The following is a 12123-nucleotide window of genomic DNA, read 5'->3' as shown; positions in this document are numbered from 1 at the left end:
TTGGGATTGCTTTGGATCACTGAACTGCTGAGAAGAATCAAACCTCTCATAGTTGATCATCACAGTTGATCATTCTTGCTGTTATTGTGTACAATGTATTCCAGGTTCTGCTTAGTTCACTCAGCATCAATTCGTGTAAATCTTTCCAGGCCATTCTAAAATCAGCTTGTTCATCATTTTTATAGAACAATAATTTTCCATTACCTTCTTATACCACAAGATTGTTCAGCCATTCCCCAATTGATGGGCATCCACTCCTTTTCCAATGATTTGCTACCACAAAAAGGAACTCTTTAAACTTTAGCAGAAAGTTTGGCTTGGGAAACCAGCCAGCCACCTTTAATAAAAGAGGCACTTACTTGGCCAGGCCATCTCTACATACGAGCTCTATGGCCCTTTATCCCATCCACGTTAAAGGTCTGCTGTGCCTTTTGGGAGCTTAGAATCAGCTTCATTCTCCAGGGAGGTACAAAAGTAAGGTTTCAGTCAAGGATGTGGACTTAAAGCACTTTGATCACTTGGAAAGGATTGGGGAGAAAATGTCAGATCCTCATTCATTTAATGCATCAAAGACTTCCTGGATCTGCTCAGTGCAAAATGCTGTACTGGCTGCTGGGGGAAAGCCAGAGATTATATAAATAAGGAACAGAGTTTGCATTCCACTAGAGGGAGAGAGCACAGACAAAAGATTATTTTAAAAATTGAGATTTTCTTGTAACTGGATTGAATAGAGCCAAAGTTTGCTGTACATACTGAATTCATGGAGGGAAAAAAATCAATCTTATTTCTATAAATTCCCATGGCGGGCCCTGTTCTTTTGAATTACTCCTTTCAGTACTTTACACAGCTAGATGCATTTAGTATTAGGAAGGCTTGAATTAGGATCCTGCCTCAGATGCTTAAAGCTCTGTAATCCTGAGCAAGTCATTTAACGTCTGTCAGCCTCAATTTTCTCATTTGTAGAGCAGAAACAGTAGCACTTCCCTCACAGGGTTTTTGTTAGGATCAAATGACATAATTGGTGTCATAGAGAATACACTGATAGATGCTTTGGAACCTTGAAGTTATAACTATATAAATGCCAACCACTCTTACTATTCCATGGGCCACAGACATACTTCATAAATGTGTTTATTATTAGAACTTGGACTTCTGGTAGATCAACTAACAATAGTAAAGTTGTTTTACTTTTCCTGTCAGGCCCTTGTGCTTCAAGCACATATTCAGTAATCTAAAGGAATTAACTATGTTAGGACGTTTTGTATTGGTCATTTAATCTACCCTACCCTGAATGTATTTCAAACCTCCAGAATATAGGGCTTAGTGTATTTGCTTTGCAGGTTGAAGCTGTCTCTGATAAATGGGAAGATGACAGCAAAAATTACTGTGAACTTCCAGATTCTAGTACCAAGATTTTGATTGGCTGTATTACTTCTCTTGTTGAAGATGCTGGCTACATTAATCAGACAACCTACTTCTCCATGCAGGATGTTTGTGAAGGTAGGATTTATATTTTTTATGTTAAAAAACTGGTTTTGTATTTCTTTAACATTCCCATTTTAAGGTGGTTATAAGCATCAGTTAAGAGGTGCTAACTGGGAAATTCAGGAATTGCAATCATGCTGTCAAAGCAAAATTTCATTCCATAAAGCAATAAACATGGAAACTATTAAGTTGAAAGGAAATATGGTCAAAAACCAAAAATTAGTATTTAGCTTATGTGCTTCAAATGCCTTTACATCTAAATTCTTAGGAAAAATTAACTAAATTACAAGAAGATGTATTAGTACATAGTAGTACAGTAACAGCAAGAAACTTTATTGTCTCGCCATTTTAGACAAAGCTAACAAAGAGAAAAAGGAACATATAGAATCAGACAAAATGTCTGGAGAAACTAGAGCCAAGAGATGGTGTCTTCTGAATTGGACTGCTCAACAATAATCTGTATTTTTAAGACTATATGCAACTGTTAGAAAAATTGATACTCAATTGGAGCATAGAGAAAAAACAGTAAATGAATCTTTTATAGGCCAAGACAAAACGAAAGTAGTAATCAGGCAGCACAAACAAAAGAAACAAATTTAAATGAAGGCTCAACAGCTAAAACCTAACAAGTGGGTCAAAGAAAAATCACAGAAATAACTACATAAAAGAAGATAATGATGATGAACCATTATACCAGAATTTCTAGGAGTAAACTGTATTTTTATATATTTACAAGACATAAAAGGAAAGTATTCATGAACTAAATATGAATTTTTAAAATTTGAAGCCTACAATTAAACCTAAAATAAGCAAAAAGAAGGGATATAAAAAAATTAGAGAAGAGACAAACTTGGAAACAAAAAAAAAAGCTACAAAAACTATTCTTTGAAAAGACTAATAAAATTGGTAAACCATTAGCCAATATTATTTTTTTTAAAAAGGGGAAACAGAAAATCAGAACAGAGTAACAAGTCAATAAAGAATAAAATACAATTATCAAAATCTATGTACAATGAGATGTAGTAAATGTTAGGATTGCAGTAAATGTTTCTTGACCTCCCAAGAAGCTCCTGTTTCTGGTGTCATGGGATCCCACAGATTGGTATTCAAGAGACAATTTTAAGTGCTTCCTGTGGGCAAAGTTCTGTGCTAGATATAGGGAGGAGATAAAGACTTTATAAAGGGCATATGTTGGCCTCATGTAGTTTAGAGACTAGTAAGGGGCATGAAGCATAATTAATTATAGTACTAAATTATCTCTATATAGGATGTGTTCTCTTTCCCCTCCAATGTAGCTGCCTTCTTTTTTATATATTAGGTGCTGAGAATCAGGAAACCTGTGATCAAATAATTGGTCACGTTTTCTCAAGAAATCAGTTAATCTTTTGGCATTTCTGTTTCTAGTCTGTAAAATGAAAGAATAAGTCTAGATAATCTCTGTGATCCTTTTCAGCTCTAATATTCTGTGAATCTTTTTCCATTTGGATCAAGATTCCTTCTCTCTGCCAATTATTTTGGGAGTAAGAGTCAGCTCTCACCTGCTTGGAAGATTTCTATACTTGCCTCTTTACTAGACTGGGCCTACTGTATAATTCTACTATAGCTCCCTGGATCTTTTGTCCAGTTTTATGTACACAATTAGCTTCCATATGCCTTTTATAAATTTCAAAATGAATGCCATTTGTTAAGCTATCTTACAGTAATAAAACTTTAAAATACATGTATTTTGTGACCTTTAGGTTTTGAACCTTGTAAGGGTGATTGGGTACAAGCTGAATATTTCATTAAGCCAGCAACGTGGAACAGTGAGGCAATTTCTGTGAAGCCACTGAGATACAAACGAGTAGATCAGGTAACCACAGAATCCGTGTCTTTAAGAAGCTGACACTCTCCTGCTTAGGATTGAAAGATCTCTAAGCTTCCATTAATACATTTCAGTTCAAGATATTATAATAATCAGAGATTAACTCCTCCCAAACCTTCCATTATTCCAAAACTATAGTGAACTACTTTGATTGATCCTAAGTCTCCTGTCACTAGAATTATTCAAGCACAGTGTCCTTGGGGTTAATTTTAGAGACAAATTATGAAACTGAACTGGCTTGCAGACTAGAGTACTTCAGAGATTCCTTCAAATACTAGGAATTCTCTAATGATTCTAATTAATTCCAAAGACCTAGTTCTTCCCATCCCAGTTTCTTTGGCACCCTCTCTCTTAGCAGTAGGTACCTTAAAGAAATGAGCTGATGAACATTTAAATACCTGGTCATGTAGTCTTACAAGGATTTGGTGTGGTTTTTCTTTTTCATTCTAACAATTACAGGTTTGCATTTCCAGTCTTTGTGGAAGAAATGGGGTAATTGATGATAGCATCTTCTTCACTTTGGATTCCCTGAGGCTTCCTGAAGGCTATAAACCTCGGAAATCTGACCTAGTCAATGTGGTGGTGGTAGAGAGTAACCAGTCATGCTATATTTGGCGTGCCCTGTGCATGGCCCCTGTCGAAAGGTGAGAATAAGCAGTGGGCACTATTTCTCCCTGATGGCTTCCCTGCTAATTAGGAACATGTTCCCTTCATTGGGCCACCTAGCTAGGCAAGGTGCTTACATTATTCGAGGCAACGAAGTACATATGTTAAGGGTAAGGGGTTGTGTCATAATATTTTCTCTGAAAGAATTCAGGTTGAGCAAAAGCATTTTTATGAAATTAATATATTCAGTGGGCAGGTCAAGCTCCCTAAAGGAGTCAGCAGCCTAGCAAAGCTAGGGGTTTTTATAGAGTAAATGGTGCTGATTACATCATATGTACATTTCAAGGTAATAGGGGTTTGCTAATGCAGAGAGGTCCTAAAGCTTTGGTGGAACTGTGCATATGGTTACCCAGAATGCATACAGAAAATCCCATGGTGTGGCAGGAGGGAAGAGTGATCATTAATATATAGTAATGCTGTTGTGACTAACATGTTCGCCTAAGGACAGAAAGCTGTGCACAGGCTCCATATTGGGGAAAGTCTCAGCTGTGGTTTATAGTCCAATACCCTGCTCTGCATCCCCTTGGTGCCATTTTCTTATTGGATGGTTTCTGTGTTATGTTTGAACCAGTTGCTGTGGTTACAGAGCATATTGACCTCACTGTCAGCAAGTGGGAAGGAATTTCTATGAATTTTGGGTTGGGGTGGGTTGGGGGCAACAGTCAGAATCCCATCACATATGGGTAAATAAATGAGAAGTCTGCCCAAGATGTCAGGGTACAGGATAATACTTAAGGGATCTTGAAGATTGTTGTAGGAAAAAAGGAAAGAGAACATTTCTTGCATGTGTAAAAAGGAGCCAGAATGTTTAATCAAGAGAACAGGAGGCAGACTGATATGGCTGCAGTGACGGAAGAACTGTGAGGGCACTCTGGAAAGAACTATGCTGAAGCTTATATTTCATCCCAGAGGCCCTAGAAAACCAAGAAGGGACATAGTCAGATGTGTGCATGAGGAATTTCTGTTGGTAGTGTGATAGAGCATGGTTTAGAGAGAGAAGAGAAGGGAAATGTGAAGATTGCTTCAGAAGCTCTTGAAGTAGCCTATGAAACAATGTGGTGGAGGTGGAATGGACCAGCATGAGAGCTGCGGGGCCTCTGGGTTAGGAGTCAGTTTGAAGTTTTGCCATCCGGAGCTTAAGCATCTGATCCCTGATTGTTCTTAAATGTGCCAGGGCTTCCTCACTTTGCTGCAATTTTGTCTCAAGTTGAGTACAGGAAAGCACTACAACAGGCTCAGTTTTGGTGGGAGGTTGGATGAGTCTGGGTAAAAGATGTGGAGAATTAAGAAATTTTCTTTGTTTCATTTAAAAAAAAATTTAGCCTTTTGGGGGAAATGTTTCATGTCATTTTATTCTTCAAAATATATATATTTAATGATTAAGCATACGTAACCTTATGGTTTCCTGAGATATTGCCACTAAATGAAGTTGAAGTCACATTATATTTTCAGGATGTGCAGTTCCTTTGAAGTGTGCATGCTGTGCCCTGATCTCTTGGCCCGTAGTTCTCCAAGGCTGTTTTGCTAAGATTCTGATAGAGCCTCCCTCCTTTCAAAATGGTGAAAATAGGAGAGGGGCCTTGTGTTTTCATTTGGATAGGTGAGCATTGAGAGTCCTTTTTTAAAGCTTTGTTACCCAACAATCCTAAAAACATTTTTGTAGGTTGAAGAATTAAATCTGAGAGAGGCAAGACCTTGTTTTTGTTATAAAATGAGTAAAATTTTATTGTATATGTTGGTGATTTCCTCAGAGAATCTCATATCACCAGTGAAGTTGGAGTTGATGAGATGTGTGGAGCACAGCTCTTGAAAAACAAAGGAGGACTTGAAGTTACAAAAATGACAAATTTTGGAACTGTAAAAGAGGGAGAAAGTAAAAGTATGGTCATCTGGATAGAGTAAGTTTGCTATTTAAAATTTATGTAGACTATAAGAATTTCTCAAGAACTACTTTTACCATTATCCATCAATTGGATTTTTATTTACCAGATTTCATAATAGTCACCTAACTCTTCCTTCTTTTTTGTATCTTAAAAAAGGCCAAAGGCCTTCCACATTGACCTTTCTCCATTCAGATACTTAGTAGAGGACGTCTGCTTCCAGTAACACTAACACTGTGTATGTAGTGATAGAAATTCTATGTTTTCAATTCAATGTTCACAGTTAATTGTCTTTATTTTAGGAATAAAGGAAATGAGCCACAATACTTAGTCAGCTGCAGGCTAGCTGGCTGGGAAAAATCTAAACAATTTCGCTTTCAAATGCCTAATGCAGATCAAAGTGACTGCATAGTAACTTCTGTTACTTCTGTGCCTGTCAAAGAAACTTGTTCAGAGGAGAATGTGAATTCAGTTTCTAGCTGTGATCCAGAGGTCGTCTGCCAGGCATTAAATAGCAGTCCTGTGGACTCCAAGAAACATGCTCCAGGTACAGTCTCCATCTTATCATTTAATGGAATGCTGACTTGCTTTGTTTTATTGTGTTTGTTGAGTTTCTCACTAAGCACGTTTCTCTGAGGCACATTTTGCAGCACAGAATAGATCACAGGATTCTGAATTGTATAGCTCTTTTCTATCCTTCACCTGGCAAGATGCCATTGGGGAGCCAGTCCCCCATTCCTGAGATTCATTGATCATGTCTTGCTCCAGCTCCCCAAAGAAAAATAGAATCAGCTCATATACATGGTGACTCTTGAGATTTTGCTTGATTCTGGTTAAAATTCATTCTATACCCACAGGCAAACAGAGTCAGTTTCTTGTCCGTTTTTCCAAAATGTGAAGACTGAGACCAGGCTGGTTCCAGGCTGTTGCCCTGTTCTCATTCCTGTCCACTTCCCCTCTCCCTCTTAAGAAGAGTCCTACTCTAGTTCTTTAGTGAGCGTGCACCCCTCTCTATAGAACAGACCCCAAAAAGCTCTGAGCCTGTTGGGGCCTCATCTGAGACACTGTCTCTGCCCCCCCTTGCTTAGGGAGGCTGCCCAGAGCTGCGGAAAGTCTTCTCCAAGCCTTGAAGGCAACCATTCTGGGCCTCATTGACACTTTGAATGATCTCCGGTTTTGGTGGGCCAGACCCACATTTCTTTCTTAGAGATGTAGAGTCTACTAAGAATGCCTTGTGGTGGTCTGGTTTTAGATCAGGTCCTTATCGCACCAGATGAACAAATGTCCACAGGAACGAACGGACCACAAGAAGAAAGCTTGGCAGAGAAGCTGGAACCGGGGCCTGACCACAGTGGACAAGTGCCGATCCCTGCAGGCAGAAAGACCTTCATCATGATCGTGTGTGATGCCAGGTAGGACCATCATTCCATCCTGCAGTCTTTATGAAGCACCACCTGGGGGCCAGGTGCTAGGTATGCTCATACACAGGCTAGTAGGGCAGAGCATATAGTGTGGTTCGCCTTTTACCTCAGGTGGTTCATTTGTAAAAATGAAGAGGATCCCCACGTTCAGAAATATGCTATTCCATCAGGAACACCAGTGTATCCATACTTATAGAACTCGGGTGAACTGGAGAAGCACCACCTGGGGGGAAGGAGAGCCCGAGAGTCTGCTTGTGGCATGAGGGGTAAAGGTAGGAGGCATGCTCTGGGCACAGGAAACAGCCTGGACACATGGAGAGTGTGACAAGGGAGCCGGACTGTAATTGATTCTCACTTATCAGTTGGGGGGACCTTATGTCCTGATCCTAAGAGTAGTAGGGAATCACTGGAGTTCATAGAACAGGGAGGAGCGTGGTCAGCCCTGGACTATGGGTGTATTCTGTTTGGAGGATTGAGTGGGATGAGAGAGGTTTGAGGCCAGATGAGCCATGTAAGGAGACAATTGCAATGGCTCAGCAAAGGGGCCTAACCCAGAGTGGGACAGGGAATGGGAGGGAGGGAAGAAGAAAACATGGAAGATGGTGTCCAAACAGGAAGGTCTGGGGAGGAGGAACCAGAAGAATGGGACTCCCTTTGAAAGAAAGGGTGGATTTGCGTGGTGTAAAGATGATGATTGACAGGCCTTTTTGGCATGCTGAGTTTAAGATGACTATGATATGGAACATCTGTGTAGGATGTCCCCGGGACCTTTGGTAAAAGGGAGCCTAGAGTTCAGGAGATCAAAAGAAGTTGAGCAGAGTCCTACATTTGGGAAGAGTGAATTTCAAAAGATTTGGAAGAAGATAGGTCAGAACCCAAACTCTTAGCTGGGAAATGGGCTTCAGAGGATTTCTGAAAGTTTGTTATCCAACCATCCTCCTAACTTGAGAAATGAATAAGTACATTAAAGCAAATGAAGTCACCAAATGAAACTAGCAAAAAAAAAGAGAAAAGAAGACCAGCAGCAGATATTGCAAATGACAGAGCAGGAGAACTGAGGATAGATGGTGAAAAGAACCCCCAGACGGGAGAGCATACCCGAGAGAAAGAATTAGAGGTCTTCTGTGCTGGGAGAGGTCAAGAAGAAGAAAGACTGAGAAGATACCATCCCATGTGGCAGTTCTGGAGAAAGGGAAGAAACCAGGTTACAGATGGCTAAAAATAAGGGAGAAGAGAGTAAACAAGTATAGACAGAAGCAAGAAAGCATGAGAACAGCCAGTGAAGATGAGGATGGGCAATGATTTCAAGTAGTTTGGTTATGGCAGCAAGGAGAATCCAGCTTAGGGGGGCTGCATGTTTGCAGTCTTTGGGAAAAGACCCAAGAGATGAGAAGCGGTGGAATATGGAGACAGACAGACTGGTGGAGGCTGCGTTCTGGTGAAGAATATGGGAGGCGGTAAGAGCATGGAAGCATGTGGAAGGGGTGCCCCTGCCAATGGAAAAGATGGAGAGAAGGAAGAAAGAAGGGGATGGCCTCTGTTTTCTCAAGTTATCTGTGGGGTGAAGTCTTTCTCTAAAGGTATGGGTAGGACTCCTATGCGGAGATAGAAAAGAGAGAAGATCTCTCTGTATTGTAGGGGGTGCCATCAGCTGAGTCACAGAATATCCTTCCACTAGTACAAAGCAGATTAACTCCAAAGAGGAGTTTAGGAAATGAGGGGGGATGATGCTAGAGTCTGGGAGGCAACAGGAAGGATGGAGGCCAGCTTGGGAGAAGATAGTGTAATAGGAAGCAGCAGAAGCTAGGATTGGCTAAAAAGAATTTCTGCAGAATTCCTCTTGGTATGCCCACTTCTCACATACAGTTTTAGGTCCTGTGACTTGTTCCTTCAAATCCTTCATCCATGTCATACTCCACCCAGACTCCTTTCTTCTGAATATAGAAAGTCTTTCCCATTGGAGCAGCCGGTTTCTCTTTATGATCTCAAACAAGACTAGAATATCCATTTCATCTCACCCCTTCTCTTTCTAAAGAGGCAGTGATCATAAAGGCAAGTCAAGGATTTATTGATCTGGTTTTTGTTAAGCACAGGCTCCCAGCATCGCTGCTACCATTTCTGTGGCACATGGGTGATTTGTGCTGCAAACTCCTCATTATCTGTAGTGTGCTTTAGCCACAGTGGTTTTATGTCTTTTATTACTATTAATCTTTACCAGATCATGTCAGTGGGACCTTGGAGAGCTTCCTCTCCATTTCATGGCTTGTAGAGTTGCCATTTGCCCAGGATCAGAGCCAGGATTCCACTTTCAGAGCAGTTATTCTTGATGTTTCACTATGTCTGTCCCTTCTTTGTTCTTTCAAATATAGCATACCCATCCATGATAAATCCCATGTTTCCTGGTCTTCCCTGTTCACCTCCTCCACAGCCCGGGGCCATCCCAGGACCTAGCTTGCTCTCACTAGTGGCCCCCAGTTCCCTCTGCTTACAGGGCATGGATGAAATGGCAGTCAGCAACATCTCTTCTTTCCCATGCGATAAGGGATCTCCAGACTTTGCTGTCTACTTGCTGTTCAGACTTACTCATATATAACCTAAGTACCTCAGAGCCCTCTCTGCCACCTTGCTTCAGCACCTTTAGGCCTTATTTAGTATGAGCATGAGAGGAAGGACTGTCCCTTCTCTTGCTTGTATCCTCATTTATTACAGGATTTGACACATAAAAACTTTCAATATATGGGTTTTTTTATAATTCATTTATTCCATCTGTGAGTTTTAATGTGGCAGCTAGCAGTGGGTAGCATGTGGGATGTAAAATCAGAAAGACTCAACTCCCTGAGTTCAGATAATGGCGTTAAACACATATTAGCTGTGTAATCCTGGATAAGTCACTTAACCCTGTTTACTTCAGTTTCCTTATCTGTAAAATGGACTAGAGAAGGAAATGGCAAACCACTCTGGTACCTTTGCCAAGAAAACCACAATTGGAGTCATGAATAGTTGGATCCGGGATTTGAACAATTGAGTTTTAAAAGGATTGTGCAGAATGTTATATAAAGGTCCAGGGAATTGACTCCCCAAATAGGAGATGCTAGGGGTGCATGGTTGAGCAGTTTGGTCATCTGTAGGGGTTGGTGGGTTGCCAGCTCCATGGGAGTCAGCAGTGTGATAATGACAGAAAGAGCCAAGGTGACCTTGGCCAGCATTAAGAAGAAATGACTTGCTGAGGAGCGCATCCAGCTGCCCCTCTGCCCTGCTGTGGCTGCATTGGAGTCCTGCACACCTCATTTAGTAAAGATATCACAAAGAAGAGCATAAGCAGAATGATGGGACTGGAGGAAGAGCATGTAAATGAACAGAAAGAGATCAAGGCAGCAGTGGGAGAAGAAGTGTTTGGGTTTTGGTTTTGTTCTTTTTGAGAATGGGGGAGTGAAAACTCAAGGTTATCAATAGAAAATGCATCAGATCTGTTTTGTTTAGTCTGAGAGCAGAACTAGCCGCATTAATGGGAAGTAGCAAAGAGGAAGTTGAGATTTGATTTGCAGCAGTGAAGTCTGTGCTTGAAAGGGAGGTGGGAACTGCCTTGGGTTTTCCTACACTGAAGTGTTCTCAACAAAGGCCATCATTTACCAGTTGTATTACAGATAGGGGTTGGAGTGGGGTCTCCCTTCCATCTCTGAAATACTGTGATTCTGTCAGGGGAAAAGGTGGAATAAGTTCATCTATTTTGAAATTACAATAACAGGGTATATACACAAACCTAAATTTCGTTCTCTCATAAGAATCATTCAGACTCACTGGTCATGTTACCCAGTCCCCAACCAAAATACTTCTGTTTCCTCATTTGTTCAGCAAACATCTAGTTATTGAATAATATTTTAATTGTATAGAAAACCTCTATTTGAAATGTTTCATTTTAGGGAATGGATTACTTGTTGCTTTAAATATTTTAGTAAATGTGAAATAGTATCATCAAAAACTGAGGCTGACCTTTCTCATTATGCCTGTCTACATTTGTATATACCCACTGAGTATTAAGCAAATTTTATCATCTTCCCTCTAGAAATCCTGGCCGCTGCATGGACCTCCTTTTGCTTTGTTTTTCTGACTTCATTATTGGACGTTACATTGAAGTTAATGTAGTAAGTGAAGAAGAATTACTCATAGCAGTCACAGAGCCATTTTCTTGGAAAAAATCTAAAGCCACCCAGGCTCTAACATCCCCCAAGACAACTGTGGTGGTGACAACACAGAAAAGGTATTGAAACACTACCCAGAATATGGTGTTCTTTGTTTAGGAAAGTCTTCCTGCTTGCCTGTCTTTAGAAGGAGCTGCCTTAGATGGGAGGATCCAGAGACTTTGGTCTGCTCCCAGTCAGAACCAACTATATACTGTTTTGGGCCAAGGAATACTTCTAAAACTATGTGGATCAGGCAGGTCCCACAGATTTCTGACTCCCATGACTTAGAGCACCATGCTCTGATGGCCTGAGCTAAAAGTGACAAACTGTCAATCACTTGGCCAGTTCCCAATTATTCACTTCTTTTAGGATCCTCTGGTGAAGTTGTCTCATCTGGCAGCCACCTTTGAGGAAAAGAAGACCATTCTCCCTCTGAGCCCATTGTCTAGACAACTCACAGTTGAGAAGGGAAGTCATGGTACAAGGGCAGCAGATGTGAGGGGAGGGTGTCTGGGCCATAGGTGCCACCATCCTCACTTGGGGAAAAAGTACCTTCTATTTGCTCCCACTTTTTTATTCTTGTTTTAATAGGAAAAGATCTTGGATTCAGATTCAGGAGGTCTGGT

General features: G+C 40.7%; 1 protein-coding gene across 3 annotated transcripts in view; it reads left to right on the top strand.

Annotated features, from left to right (window-relative positions):
• Positions 1–12123, top strand: part of MOV10L1 (Mov10 like RNA helicase 1) — a 54905-nt gene that overhangs the window by 6077 nt on the left and 36705 nt on the right. For all 3 annotated transcript variants that reach the window (XM_074272015.1, XM_074272016.1, XM_074272018.1), the window contains exons 3-9: positions 1341–1500; positions 3225–3337; positions 3809–3993; positions 5767–5913; positions 6198–6442; positions 7148–7307; positions 11380–11574. In XM_074272015.1, coding sequence (XP_074128116.1) covers positions 1341–1500; positions 3225–3337; positions 3809–3993; positions 5767–5913; positions 6198–6442; positions 7148–7307; positions 11380–11574 — 1205 coding nt within the window. The remainder of the gene's footprint in view (positions 1–1340; positions 1501–3224; positions 3338–3808; positions 3994–5766; positions 5914–6197; positions 6443–7147; positions 7308–11379; positions 11575–12123) is intronic.

The sequence above is a fragment of the Sminthopsis crassicaudata genome, chromosome 5 (assembly GCF_048593235.1).
Source record: "Sminthopsis crassicaudata isolate SCR6 chromosome 5, ASM4859323v1, whole genome shotgun sequence".
Lineage (NCBI taxonomy): Eukaryota > Metazoa > Chordata > Mammalia > Dasyuromorphia > Dasyuridae > Sminthopsis > Sminthopsis crassicaudata.
Note: the sequence above shows the minus strand (reverse complement) of the source record. Positions and strands in the feature narration are given on the sequence as shown.